We start from the raw sequence: 15,778 nt of genomic DNA, 5'->3' as shown, positions 1-15,778 counted from the left end.
AGTATGTTCCCAACATAGATGTGTGACAACATAAGCAACAAAGTGCAACAATATATTGCCCAAAAACTGTTTATAACACAAAAACTGCAGCATACAGTACAGGTATATAAAAAATAAAATATATACAAAACATAACAAAGTTAGGATTATTTGCTACAAAATGAGACGAGTAAAAGACCCCGGTGGCTTTTCTTTCCACTCACTCACTGTCTCTAACTTGACCTCCCGTCAATCACCACACAAGACAGCGTTGCTCAGCTGATGTCGTGCAATGAACTTTTGAAGCCAGCCACGGGACGCTTCAAAGTCTTCGATGCTCATAGTTAGCGCTATGGAACTGAAGGTTTCGTATTTTGTAACTCGCTTTGTTGAACCAGATACATATCACTTTCCCTTCCGCGATCATTACTGTTCCTCTTCATTTGGATGCCATGACCTACAAGACATAAATGTAAATGAAATAAAAAACGTTAGCAATTCCAGTAAAATTCACTGCAATCAGGAGTCACTTGCATGTTGCCGTTTTGGATCCAATGATAGAAAATAGCGGCAGCGCGGACACACTTCTTCCGTCGTATCGAGCGGGAGTTGCTGGAGTTGGCGCTACTGCAGGCTTCCGTATGGCTTCCGAAACGTCCGTTGTTATGAAATGATCGTTCATGTAATATAGTAGTAGAAAGTTTAATGCACAAGTTTTTTTTTTTTTTTTTTTACTGGGTTCGTGAATTTCCGTTTGACAGAGATCTTCAGATGGTAGATAAGATTTCTCCCTCTATCCCTCTCACTCTCTCTTCATCTCCCCCTTCCTCCCCTTTGCAACTTCAAGTAACTGCGCTACCTGGTGTTGAAATGCCTGTCGTTACAAGTCCAAATGAAATGAATGCAATCATTCACATCGAACCTTAATTGTGTACCAACCTTCAGTGGGCCGGATTAAAAAGACGGTAGTTTGCCCACCTCTGATGTAAGACATGCGATTTAGGGGCAGTTGACGATAGTCCATGAAGAAATAGAAGAAGCTATGCTAACTGTTAGCTTACCTGCTAACTATTGCAGTTGAAAACTCTTCTTGTCATTTTTAGTGTGGCGAATGACTTGTGAGACACATGATACAACCACTCAACATAAGCAATTTGTCCTCGATATGTGTTTGGCAAGCATGGAAACTTCCGTTCACTTTGATTTTGGCTCTGGTTTAGTTTCAGGTCACAATCACACGGTCCAAATTGTTGACCACAGACATAAGAATTTGCACTTGAGAGATCTGGTCATTGAGCCTTTTTGTGACTTTGACTGCAGGGGAGAAAAAATGCTGAAATGTGGCCAGTATGTCACTGTGTGTGAACCCCGCTGAAGTGGACAAAACACGAATGGAGCAAAACTGTACCCAGGAGGGAACTAAAGCCACTATCCTTTACATCTTAAACCGGGTGCATGCATCCACCAGCTAAGAAATCAAATTCAGTGCCGAAGGCTTCTTCGTTGGTACGTTGCTTCTTCTTTACTACTTTCTCCTCCCCTTTCTCTTTGCTGTTGATTACTCCCGTGCTGGCCCTTGCCTTACCCACCTCCCTCTTTCTTACACTGTGAGATTCAAAGAGCTGTGATTGAGCGTCGGTCGATCTGTCACAAAAACAACAACAGGAGAGCGGCAAAATATGACAAATTTGGTGTTGTATTCCCCTGAGCTGTAGTTTCTTTCTTTTCTGCTGAATTACAACTACGACTATTCAATTCACAAAGCAACACCGTTTGTTCTGTGACACTGGTGGATTTTCACGTTGTGCTAATTGCAAAACAGTTTTCCCACTGGAAGAAAAAATGTCAAGTGAATTCATTCGTTCAAGGCTCATAAAACATTTATGTATGTGTACAGGCAATGTTTTAATGTACAGTAGTACCTTAACTCATGCTTAATTAATTAGTTAACCATGATGCTAACTAATATCCTCCACTTAAATGAATTGAAATAAAATTAATCCGTATAAAAATATTAATGTATTGTAATATGAATATGTAAACACATAATAATACAAAATAGAAGAGATAAAAGAAAATGTAAATACCGTATTTTCCGCACTATAGGGCGCACCAAAAAGTCTTCCATTTTCTTAAAAGCTCATCGAGCGCCTTAAAACCCGGTGCATCTTGTGTATGATCATTACGGTAATACGTCGACCCCCAAGATGGCTCCTTCCTGGAGACATGCTTCCAATGTTATAACTTGCTGTTGGTTCAGTGAACTGTGTTGCTGCTTTATTAAATAAGTTTGTGTTGCAGCTCCGAAAAAAGGAGAGCTGTGGTGTTGTTTTTTTAAAACAGTCTCAACAAATACAGGTACGTCTTTGTCTGTCTCCGTGCCTTCTTCCGTTCGATGTTCAAGACCGCCTCTGAAAAGCGTAAACTAACGATTACTTCAATGAAACAAAAAAATTGAAAATAATACATCAAAACTGAAAAGCAAGCGAGGATATCATAAAATAAATTCTATAGCCCCCCCCCCCCCTACAGAATTTTAAATTGTGATTTCATCATTTGTGAATACACAACAAAGGAATAAATAACTACGACTGACATCTGATCGTACTGTCGGAGCTAAGATCAAGGAAATGCCAATGCGTTTTTTGGAGGCGGTCATGAACGCCTCTCGAGTTGACCGGAAGAAAAGAAGGCACGGAGACGGACAAAGATGCACCTGTATTTGTTGAAAAAAGGAGAGCTGTGGTTGTGGTTTTATTTCATTTTTTTAAACGCCGACTTTATGCATGTTTTCACAGTCTCAACAAATACAGGTACTGTACGTCTTTGTCCGTCTCCGTGCCTTCTCTTCAATTCCACTCGAGACGTGTTCATGGCCGCCTCCGAAAAACGTAAATTAATTCTTACTTCAATGAAATCATGAAGAAAATCAAGCGAGGAAATCACAAAATATATTCTGTAGGGGGGGGGGGGGGATATAGAATTTATTTTGTGATTTCCTTGCTTGATTTTCTGTTTTGATGCGTTATTTTCAATTTTTGTAGTTTCATTTAAGTACAGTAATAGTTGATTTACGTTTTTCAGAGGCGGTCATGAACGCATCTCAAGTTGAACAGACGACTCTTGAGTTGAATGGAAGGTGCGTACCAACATCTAGTGGAGGCATTGTAGATTGTGCCTTATAATGCGAAGCGTCCAATGTATGAAAAAAATTTACAAAATAGCCATTCATTGAAGGTGCGCCTCATAATCTAGTGCGGAAAATACGGTACATAAAAAGGTTGTGTTTTTCCTATGAAATATTATTTTACATACACATGAGATTTGTTGCCTTTTCACATATTTTAGCACTCATTCTATTTGCTGCCCTTTCAGATGATATTGAATTTTTTAGCTCAACTTTGAAGGTTAGGACACTGCCATTCGTCAACTGATTCACCAATTAGAGGTTGGCCTCCGATGAATTTTAATTCCACCTGCTAGCAAGATATTTGACTATATTGTGTTTCCAAATTAATGCAAACAGTTCGGGGAAAACATGTTCTGTGCCCTTGAGCACAAATCAAGGTCCATAAAGACGTGCTTGGATGGGTTTGGCCCCGAACAACGCGAGCCTATAAAACACTTTCAAGATGACCCAGAACAGAGACAGTTGTCGGGCCAATTTACATCATCTCTATTAACACGCCTTCTCCTCCTTTTTGTCTGTGTTCCATCACCCTGTCAGACTGAGCTCCTGTAAGGAGGAGATAAAGCCCCCCGGCAGGGCACCGCAACTGTCGCCCTCCGACTTCCTGGACAAGCTCATGGGACGAACATCGGGATACGATGCCCGCATCAGACCCAACTTCAAAGGTAAACGAAAGAGCCAAGGGCACACATGCCAGGAAGCCACCATGAAAAAAAAAAAAAAAGTGCCGGTCCATTGCCCAGACATGGGAAAACAAAGCGGAGCAAACGTGTGACGTAAGGGCCAGAAAGTGAACTCCACTCAAGCAGGCTCTCTTTGAAGGCCTAGACACTGATCGCAATATTAACAAGGCAGCACAAAGCTACTACGATCTGTGATCTCCACCCATCCATTTTCTATACAGCTTATCCCCATGAGGGTCATACTTGAGTGACTGTGATATGCTGTCCATGATGACAGTCCATCGTATTTTTACAAATATAGCAAAAAGGCGCAGAAGAAGCAAAGTCTTCCAAGATTTGCAAAGGTCTTGCATTCCAAATTTGTACAGGGTGTCCCTTAAGTCTCCATACACAGGAAAAAGAAACATTTTTTTTAACATAAAGCATACGGCTGCTTGCTGAGTCGGGCATCAGGATGATTTAAATTCATTGCTTTGTGTTCAAATGCATTCTCTGGGTCATCTGAAATATAAAGAAATAAACGTTAGAACCAGATATGGATGGAATGTATTATTTCTGCCATGTATGGAGATGTGTGGGACACCTTGTATACTGATCTCAGTTTGCCCAATGAGGTTCTGTTTGATTTCAGAATGGTTCAAATGTGAACTCCAGCTTCTCTGATGTGCACACTGACAACAGTAACGAAGTTTGAAAGTATGGTTGGGTAAAGTTTACCATTTGATGTTTCGCGTTGTTTTTTATTTTTTTAATTGACCTTTTCATCGACTACTGTAATTCAAATGATCTCCCCACTGACCTGCACTGCTTCTACTAACATGTTTCTGAACAAAACAGAAACTGGGTTGCCAATTTAGCAATTTTAGTCTTCATTTAGCTACTTTACCGACCGACCCCTTTCTCAACTATCTGAAAAAACAAGAATGTCATTGTTTACATCCTGCTAAGAGAGGACATGAGCAGAATCACTTTAGCTTTGTTTTGCGCATGTGTAAGAAAAGAATGGAGAGTTTATGTTAAAAGATTGGGTATTACAGGTTAAAAGCAGATCCGAACTATCAAGCTTGTTTGGTTTATTGTTTATTGGATCCCCATTTTCACTTGCCATAGAAGGGGAGTTGTGTGTGAGTTTCGATTCTTCTGATTCTGTGTGCTTCCTCCTTCAGGCCCGCCCGTGAATGTCACCTGCAATATTTTCATCAACAGCTTTGGTTCCATCACCGAAACCACCATGGTAAGAGGATCTTGCATTTTCATTGCGGAACCTGCCCGCCGTCTCATTAAAACTCGCCGGAATTCATTTGGGATCGTGGACCACGATTGTTTATTGGCCGCATCTTCAAAATGCCAAAAACACTTGCTTTCTTTCTAACAATTAAATCCGGTTGCCTCATTTCTGCGCTTCCTGGAGCATAGCGGTGCACCGTTCCAAAACCAACGCATCGCTAGAGTGCGCATATTGAAGTGTCCACTCTGCAATTAAAATCAAGCACTGGGAAAATGAATAGGAGGGCAGGGCAAAGGGCTACACGGTAAAACGGCTTCCCTCGGGGCTGACATCCGCAGAGATCTCACCGCTAAGTCAGCAATCGAGAGTGGGATACTGTTAAATGAGTCTGAAAGGAGTCCTGGATCCCTGAACTTCCTGTCAAGACTGAACAACAATGCCAGTGATATCATTGCACAGAGCGGCAAAGCAGTTTTCTGAAAAAAAAAAAGCACAAAACAAACACTTTTCTAATTTTGAGCAATGGATACTTCACCTCAGTGATAAATCTTGACTACCGTATTGCCATGCTGCATATGGGAGGGGAGGCTTTCATTTGTCGGCATTTATGAATAATCCATCCATCCATTTTGAATCCCGCCTAACCTCGCTCCCAATTACAATATACTTCAAGTAAAATTGGGGTGAAGTGATATGAGAGTGTGACAGTTAAGTTTTCCCAGGTATTTGGTATTATTATTATTATTGTCATTATTATTATTTATTTATTCATTTCACAGTGCACATTCATCAACACAAGAAGAGTGTAAATGCGCCGGACTTAGCGTCAATACTAGTTTTCAGCCGTAGTCCCAAGGCAGGTTTTTAAAATAGCACAGTGAGACACATAAAACTTCAAGACCGCAATGACAGAAATAAGAACGAAATAGGTCAGGCATCATAAAAGAGAAAATACAAACAGTTTTTTTCAATTTTAAAAATCCAGGTACAGTGTTTAATTTGAAGTTTTTAGCCACTGAACGGTAAATGTTCACAGATTTGTGTAGCCATCCAGGGTAGCAGACTGATTATCTTTGTCTTTTGTCAGATGGAAACGTTTGCAACCATCTGCTTTTTACTTTGATAAGCAATAATAAACATTTTCACCTTTTTTTTCTCACATGCTACAGACCAAACTAGCCACTGCATCATCATAAATGTGTCCGCGCATCTGCTGCTCTGTCAATTTTAAATCATGCAACTATTTTGCCTAACACTGTTTGCCTTGGGAATAATATATACACAGTACATATATATACTGTATATAAAAATCCTCGTCTCACCCCTCGGGTGGTGTCCATCCCTCATTCAGCTCGGGTCCTCTACCAGAGGCCAGGAAGCTTGAGGGTTCTGCGCAGTATCCTTGCTGTTCCCAGCACTGCACATTTCTGGACTGAGATGTCCGATGTTGTTCCCGGGATCTGTTGCAACCACTCATCTAGTTTGGGGGTCACTGCCCCGAGTGCTCCGACGAACCACAGGCACGACTGTCACCTTTACCTTCCAGGCTCTCTCCAGCTCCTCTCTGAGCCCTTGGTATTTCTCGAGTTTCTCGTGTTCCTTCTTTCTGATGTTTCCATCACTTGGGACCGCTACATCCACTACAACGGCTTTCCTCTGCCCTTTATCTATGATCACGATATCTGGTTGGTTCGTCATTACCATCTTGTCAGTCTGGATCTGGAAGTCCCACAGGATCTTCGCTCGGTCATTGTCCACCACCTTCGGAGGTGTTTCCCATTTTGACCTTGGGGTTTCCAGTCCGTACTGCGCACAGATGTTTCGGTAGACTATGCCAGCCACCTGGTTATGGCGTTCCATGGACGCTTTCCCTGCCAGCATCTTACACCCTGCAGTTATGTGTTGGATCGTCTCGGGCGCCTCTTTGCACAACCTACACCTTGGGTCCTGTCTGGTGTGGTATATCTGGGCCTCAATGGCTCTGGTGCTCAGGGCCTGCTCCTGAGCAGCCAGGATGAGTGCCTCTGTGCTGTCCTTCAGGCATAGGACTGAACCCCCTAAGCCAAGTAATCACCAAGACAGGCTATGTATATATCTCCTGTATATATGTATACACACTGTATACATATAACAGGAGAGAGAGAGACAAAATGTGAATGTGATTCATCCATGAATCTACAAAAGAATCGCCAGATGATTTTATTATTAAAATAACGGGTAGTGGTGGCCCAGTTTGGAACTAAGTTGGAACGTTTTGGCCTTCATTTCATGAGGTACATTGGGCAGGAACAACACCGCTCATCACCAACCAGCACAATAAAGCTACAGTGAAGCATGTTCATGATTCAGGGCTGTTGTCTCCAGCTGGAATGTATTTTGGGTTGATCCGAGACACTTGTTTGCAGGTGTGTGTGTGTGTGTGTGTGTGATTTAACTTGAGGTTGAATGTGATTGCTTAATTCCGAAAACAGTTTCAAGAAGGTGCGCGACTTGCCGAAGCACATTATTTCAGTTGGTCATTTTTACCTCTCCTCTTGAAAAGACTTTTCAGTTGATTTGTACACACATTATTATTATTATTATTAGCGACTGCTTATACTCCTTGGTAATTGCTGCTTCTTTGGTTAGCAATGAAACTCAAATGGTCTGTAACTCTTTAATGTCCATGAGGGAACAGTAACTTTATTTTTCTTTCTCAAATGGCCCAGGCACCAGGCAACTAATTGTGACTAACTGCTTCCGCACCTACCATACAGGACTACAGGCTGAATGTGTTCCTACGCCAAAAATGGAACGACCCCCGTCTGGCGTACAGCGAATACCCGGACGACTCGCTGGATTTGGATCCGTCTATGCTGGACTCCATCTGGAAGCCCGATTTGTTTTTTGCCAACGAGAAGGGTGCCAACTTCCATGAGGTCACCACTGACAACAAGCTACTCAGGATTTTCCAGGATGGCAGCGTTCTGTACAGCATCAGGTACTTTGTAATTTTGTTCTTTTCTGCACTTGCAGATGGAAACAAGCTTTACCGCAGGACTGACCCTACGTACTGTGTTTCATTTGACTGATTTATCTCTATAGAAATATTTTTCATTCAAATATGTATTGTATTGTCTATTTTTTAGAGAATATTTCATGATTAAAGGCATTTTCACACTGCACATACTTTGCTTTACCTGTTGGTTGGTCTAGCCCCAAAACTAATGGACACGGTTACTGCAACGATGCTCTCAAATTGAAATATATATACAGGTATATTTTTTCAATTGGAGGGAAACGTCACGGTGCAGAGAATGTCCATCTTGCGTGACACGACACACTTCCGTCCTCAAGCCCTCGTAGCACATACACGATGAACGGGTTCATCGACAAAAAACTGCACATTGCTAAAGCACAGTGTGGAGAGACTTCATCTTGGCAACCGTGGGAAAAAAAAATCTCTGTAAAATTCTAATACAGCAACATTCACAATGCATATATTACCGGTGCTTAACACTGTGGTAGCAGATAATATCATAAAGAGTGCCCTCTAGTCTCTCTCTCTCTCTCTCTCTCTCTCTGTATTATGGATTATAAAATGTTGGTCTTGAAATAGGTCTTAAAGTAATGACTAAGTCGGTGAAATATAAATGGAGTAAAACAGAAAGTCTGCATTTTATGTCCAGTGTAATCATTAGGAACAGTACCAAAGTAAGTACAGTATAATCAGTTGATTTTCTTTCCACGTTGAAGAAAATCCAACAGGTTAAAAGTAGTCCAAAAGCGAATCACATACCAATGTGTGAGACACGTTAGGAAGCCCACTCGATGAGAGGTCACTTGATCGTGGTGGAGGGGCTTGTGTGTCCGAATGATCCCAGGAGCTTTGTTGCCTGGGTGCGTTATGGTAAACAAGTCCATGGTGAGGGACCAGACAAGGTATGGTTGCAGACCCGCTATGATGACAAACATAAATGGGCATGAACACATTTTCTGTCATAATGACACATATGACACCAGGAAGGAAAATCAACAACATTAGGATTTTTGGGTTCATTTTTCAATGAAGACGTATACTGTAGATATACGTGAGGTCCTCATGATATTATAGGCAAATATTTTTGGTCTGTGCAACAGTGTTTGGGGTAACCATACCCCTGAGGGATATACAGAAGAATCACTGAATTAAATGTTCAAAAGTTGCATAATGTGACTTGGAGCTTTTTTCTTTAAATTCACTTCAATACACATGCTAAGTATGTATTTAACTTTTAAGTACAATACATTTGTATATGATCATTTAGAATCATTTGGTTTTAAAATATGTTATATATTTACAGTATTTCATTCAACAATAGGCACAAGTGTAACTTTGTATAAGAACTGGACGTATTGTCTGCTACTAAACCATAAATTGTAATGTGGGCCACCACAGTGGAATACTGGCTACGTGGGCAGCATGGCTCAGTGGTAGAGTGGTCGTTTGTGTCAAAGTGTCCTTGAGCAAGATACTGAACCCCCATTTGCTCCTGGTGCTGCGCCACCATTAGGTGAATTAGGTAACAGTGTGGAGTGCTTTGAGTACCCAAGGTAGAAAAGCACTATACAAGTACCGCCCATTTCCCATTTAGTTAATACATCTGCCTCACCGCTCAAACCACAGCTGTGGGTTCTCTCCAGCTATTCCGGTTGCCTCCCATATTCCAAAAAGATGCATATTAGATTCATTGAAGACTCTTAAATTGTCCTTGGGTATGAATGCGAGCATATCCTGTCGTTGTCCATGTGCCCTGTAATGGTTTGGCGGCCACAAAGTCAGCTGGAACAGACACCAGCTCACTCAGACCCTAATGAATATGAGCGGCAACGGAAGTGGATGGATTTCTGATATGGCACCAAAGAATGTGCCTCCTCTAAATAGATGTCAAGCAACAATGTGAGGAGATGAGATCATTTGTAGGTGAGTCAGAGACATTCTGTCAAATGGCCACCCCTGAGCATTTTACCAGTTGCGGCAATTGCGTCGGCTCTGGCCTGCGCGCCTCGGCAGATAATTACATTGCTCTCGGCACGCTTCCAAATTGGTCCCTGTCCTCCCAGCATTCCCGCCATATTGATTCCACAACAAATAAGCAGAGGTGCACAGCGCAATAAGTGGTCCATATGTGGGGTTTTGCAGTGTTCGGGGTGGATTAAACACAAACAAACAAGCCCATTGTTGGAGCAGAGATCATTTTCACGAGTGATAATCAGTTGGAATTGTTCATCCTAAAAAAAAGGTCACAGTAAGCATTGTCTAGTTAACTACAATTCTAGAATGACGGGTCAACTTTCCTTCTTCTGTCTGGCCAAACGGTATTCATGAACTAAATACATTTGAAATAAACCTTGAAAGCTCATGTATGAAATTATTTGACAAATATGAAAAGTTATGCATATTTGAATAATATTAAAAAAAAAAGAGCAATTGCAATGTCGTTTCACTGAATTTTCTTTTCTTTAAGCACTCTCATTTTTATTTCATTTCTAATTATTTTTCTATTTATTTCTATTTAATTTTAGTTTTACTGATTTCATTAACTTTTGTTCACCATAATAACCTTGGACACCAGATGAACTTGTACTTTTGCTCCGACGAATGGCACCGACGTGCTCTTTTTGATGCTGAAATGGATAGCACATTGTCGTCGCTCGGCAGCTGTTATACTTTGCCAAATTACTCAAACAACTCAACCAAGCAATTTATAAAGACCTGTGAGAAAATGTCCTCCACCAACTTGATACTGGAAGCGTGGTGCCCACTCTGTTGCCTTAATAGTGTACCTGTGGTGGTCAGAAGGAAAAACATGGATGGGTTAGTCAGATGAGGCGATAATTTTAAAAAAATTGCCACTGCATGCGAAGGCGGATGCCTGCCTGTGATGCAGGGTACATTCTTTCTGTTAAAATAAATACGTGATAGATTGATAGATAGACAATATGGGATATGTTATTGAGGTCTGTGGGAATGAAAAGTACACAACAATGTTTCATTTGTTATTTTAACTGTATTTGGATGCATGTAAGCTGTATGGTACTTGCTACCAAGAGAAAAGAAAAAAAGAAAAGATACATTTTACATCTTGAGGCCAGCGATCTGCATTCTGACTCAATAGCAGCTGGCGGGCCCAGTCAACGACTTGACGTCACATTTGTTTCTAACATTGCACCGTGTATTAAAAATATCCGGGGGTATTATTTTGGCACATACATTTTTACAAGACTCGACATAAAAATCGTAACGGGAGATGTTTATCAAACTTTATTAAATACTACTTTGTTTCCCCATCAATACCTCAAAATAGGCCGCCGCTGATGCATTTTGTGGCCACTCCACCTTTATGGGGTCTCACAAATGTCTCTGTACAATCTACCAAGGTTGAATCAAGACAACCGGACTTTTCTTGTTTAAGATGTTTCACCTTTAATACAAAACACATTCAGTTCAAAATTTTAGGTGTGGAGCCTCCCTATTTATACCTCTGATGGATATGCCCACAACAATGGTGTTGCTGTTGCCTCGTGCGGCTGGTGGACAACCGTCCTGCATACCAACATGACATTCACCACCAGGTGACAGCTCATTAAGGATACTCTGCTCATGGAATCAGACAATCTATGGGGAAAGGGATGTCAGGACATTGTTATGAAGGAGCAGTGGTAGAGTTGTCGCCTCGCAACCCAAAGTTTGTGGACTCGATCTTCAACCTTTGTGACCATGCCAAAGTGTCCTTGAGCAAGATCGTGAATATCCAGTTGCTCCTGATGCAGCGTCATCAGTAGGCACATGAGAAAACAGCGTTAAAGCACTTTGAGCACCTGAAAGGTAGAAAAGTGTGATACAGGTGAAAGACCACTTACTATAAGACCTACTTACTATTTATAAGCAGACCATAGGTGATGCTTCAAACCGCCACCTCTATTTCGAGATGGCTTTTCAAGTTTGACGGCAGTGGCGGTTCTGGGGGGGCCAGTGCCCCTGTAGCACCGATTCTGGCCCCCCCTGTGGCCCCCCCTCCGAGCGCAGATTACGCAGTCGTGCCCAGTCGCCGACGCGAAAGGTGGAACCAAAGTGCGTGATTTAACATTCTAGTCGGACCCTTTAGTGTGCTGCGCCATTTAAAAATGAGCGGGAAAATGAGAAGCAGTCCGCAGAGAAGGAAATTACCACGACACGAGTGCTGTTTGCGTGTGTGTGTGCCTGTGTGCGCGCGCGTGTGTGTGTGTGCGCGCGTGTTTGTGTGTGTGTGTGTGTGCAACTTTTTTAGTCTCCCTTTTTATTTTAATTTTTATTTAACAGGATCAATATATAAGACATTGCCTTTTAAAATTTGGATAATTATATGCATGTAAAACATCTAGCTTCAGTGTATTTGCAATTTTTGTCCCCGGCAGGCTGGTACCATATCATCCCCTGGCTTGAATATTCTCAACAGACGTATTGTTACGCTTGCAGACATTTTAGCCCTCCTAATACAGTTTTTTTCTCATCACTGTAATGTTATGACTACAATTTCAAAGTCTGAAGAAATAAAAAGTCAAATAAGATTTCGAATTTGTCTTTTTAGCCCTGGGTTGAATGTGCCCCCCCCCCCATCAAAACCCCTGGCCCCAGCCCGGCCCCCTCAGTGAAATTGATCCAGAACCGCCCCTGTTTGACGGAGAGTCCTCACTTTCCAGAATTTGGATGATATTGTCCTCAAAGTAATCGGGTTTGAAATGCATTGGTACAGTATGTGTCTGTTGCAAACAAAAAGTCCAGTTGCCTAGAATTGATCTTTGAGGATTACCATGACATGGATGACTGAAGAAGCTCCAGACCTTTTTTTTCTTGTTTTTTTTCAAGTTTCCCTTTATTTCCTGCCAAATTTCGATTATCTATTTATGTGTTCAATAAACAAACAAACATATACTATATTTACAATAATCGCTTGGTTTAACCGCTGGAATCAATGAGATTGCTTTTTTAAGTAATCAAGAAAAAAACGTGTAACGTTGCAACCCAAACAACATTATTTTCAGTCACTCTGTTTATTTACAAAAGTGATGAAAAATTCCATTAATGCAAGCGAATGCCGATTGATCAATTCCCTGCCTTATGTGTTATTTCTTTGCATTTATTTTTCAGGCTTTTTGCTGTCACTTGTTGCAGTTCTTTCTCCTGCACTTTCAATCTGTTTTTCCGTCTCAGGCTTACTCTCATCCTGTCCTGCCCCATGGACTTGAAGAATTTCCCCATGGACATTCAGACGTGCACCATGCAGCTTGAGAGCTGTGAGTCGTCTTCTCGTCTTCCTCTCACCCTTTTGGCTGTCTTGCCTCTGTTTTTCCCTCTTTGCCTCATATACACTGTGAAGTGTCCAATTAGGAGAGATTGGAGATACACTGTATCCCCACTGAAGAGTAAATATATTGTGTTATTGATGTTATATTCATCAATCTATTTATGGAGGCTTCGTTGACCTTTTCCTAATTGCATCCCCTGCGTCTTGGCTATTTCTTATTAAGTTTTGTGATGCAAGAGAAAGCATCTCCTTTGCATTAAGTCTATTAAACCACTTTAAAAGGATAGTTTATCTTTCACTGATAAAGTCAATGGGAGAAAAATCAATGGGAGAAAAAAATGGGCTTCCCGTGCCGTCGGAACCGATCGATTTTGCCCGATTTTGTAGAAATAATAACACTTTAATTTTTTTGCAGCGATTATGAAAGCTGATCTCTCTCTTGGTGCCTGGCAGTGACCCGGCCCTTTGTCACGGGGACAAAGGTGCTGTTTGTTGCCACTAACCCCGCAACCCACAACCCCCCAAACACACACACACACACACACACACGCACAAAACCAATTCAAGCTTGGCACTCCTATATCTACCAGTGGGTGCTTATCTAATGGCACACAAACAAAGGGTATTGTTTTGCTCCAAGCCAGCTGTGCCCTCTTTGCACTGGAGACAATATCCTTTATTTCTAATGTATCCTAAAACAATCCAGTATATTTTGTGCAGACGTGCAGCAGCCAACATAAATAATCAAATAGATAGACGCTTTATGAAGGCCACTCCTATCCTGTCTGGAAGAAATCAAAACCTGGATGGCACAAAATTTCTTGAGATTCAATGAAAAGAAGACAGAGGTGATATTGTTTGGTCCCAGTGGCCCTTGTACATTCCATCCTGTAGACTCGGGCCCCCTGTCTCCTTATCTTAAGTCAACAGTCTCAAACTTGGGCCTTAAACTGGACAGTGATTTCAAACTCGATCGGCAAATTGGTGCCGTTGTTAAATCCAGCTTCTTTCACCTTAGACAGCTGGCCAAAATAAAACCTCTCCTCTCACATGAACACTTTGAGATGGTAATTCATGCCTTTGTCACATCCCGGCTCGATTACTGCAATGCCCTTTACTTTGGAGTCAGCCAGTCCTCCATTAAGCGCCTTCAGCTGGTCCAGAATGCCGCCGCTCGCCTCTTGACTGGTACTCGTAAGAGGGAGCACATAACTCCTACTCTGGCATCCCTTCACTGGCTCCCCATTCATTTTAGAGTTATTTTCAAGATCCTCTTATTTGTTTTCAAATCTCTGAATAATCTCGCGCCACCTTACCTCTCTGAGCTCATCCGCCCCTACACGCCTGCCCGGCGCCTCAGGTCTGTGGACCAGACTTTATTAGAAGTACCAAGAACTAAACTGAGGCTCAGAGGGGATCGAGCCTTTTCTGTTGCTGGTCCCTCTCTCTGGAATGACCTCCCACTAAACATTCGGCAAGCCTCCTCGCTGCCCATCTTCAAAACCCTCCTCAAAACTCACTTGTATTTTTTGGCATTCGACTCAGCATGACTTAGATGTGTTCTTGGTTTTACTGTTTGGTGCTTTCTACCGCCTTTATTACCGATTTGTCTTACTGTTTATTGTGCATGTTAAATTGCTCCATGTACAGCACTTTGTATGCAGCGATGGCTGTTTGAAAGTGCTCTATAAATACTGTTGACTTGACTTGACTTGACTTTATCCCTCACTGCTAATCATAGGGCTATCGATGTGCTTTTAAAGCAATTTTAGCTTTGCTTGTGTTGTGTTAGCTTCAGAAATTCTTGAACTCATTTTATTTCAAGGCAGTCACGTTATGTGAATGGAACTCATTGACAAAAAATTTAAAAGAAAGAACGACATTGATCAAGAAAATTAGAGCACTGAACACACACAAAAACAGGAAAAAGTCTATGAAAAGTAACTTCTATATTTACGTTTGTATTCGCACATACATTGGACTCCTGCAATTCGCATCGGACAGGGACTGGGCCAGCCCACAACTCGTGAAAATCTGCGCATAATTGACATTGACATTATAAAAATGAGAATGAAATGAAAAAAATATACTGTGTGTATGTATGTATGTTCACATAAAGCAGTTTCATTGGAATTTGTATGCTTGTACACATGCAAGGTATGGGGAGGAATTGTTCTAAATCATAAAATGAAGATTGACACATTCTGAGGGTCCACAACGCATTCAAATAATACAAATACATTACAGTTAGCACTTGTTGCTGTTATATGTGAGTGAAACCACAATGGGCAAAATGGATGGTAACGAAACCCAAAAGGGTCGTATCACCTTGGCTCGTGCCGGACATCGAGAGGATGTTGGCGGTTTTACTGCTACTACTGTCGCCATGGCA

At 41.6% G+C, this 15,778-nt stretch overlaps 1 protein-coding gene across 2 annotated transcripts in view; it reads left to right on the top strand.

The window, feature by feature from the left end:
• Positions 1-15,778, top strand: part of glra4a (glycine receptor, alpha 4a) — a 58,429-nt gene that overhangs the window by 25,056 nt on the left and 17,595 nt on the right. For both annotated transcript variants that reach the window (XM_086133305.1, XM_086133299.1), the window contains exons 2-5: positions 3,707-3,834; positions 5,019-5,086; positions 7,837-8,060; positions 13,293-13,375. In XM_086133305.1, the coding sequence (XP_085989431.1) occupies positions 3,707-3,834; positions 5,019-5,086; positions 7,837-8,060; positions 13,293-13,375 (503 nt within the window). The remainder of the gene's footprint in view (positions 1-3,706; positions 3,835-5,018; positions 5,087-7,836; positions 8,061-13,292; positions 13,376-15,778) is intronic.

This window comes from Hippocampus guttulatus, chromosome 2 (genome assembly GCF_054856545.1).
Source record: "Hippocampus guttulatus isolate MCC_2025c chromosome 2, RoL_Hgut_1.0, whole genome shotgun sequence".
Taxonomy (NCBI): Eukaryota; Metazoa; Chordata; class Actinopteri; order Syngnathiformes; family Syngnathidae; genus Hippocampus; species Hippocampus guttulatus.
This window is presented reverse-complemented; position numbering and strand designations above follow the sequence as displayed.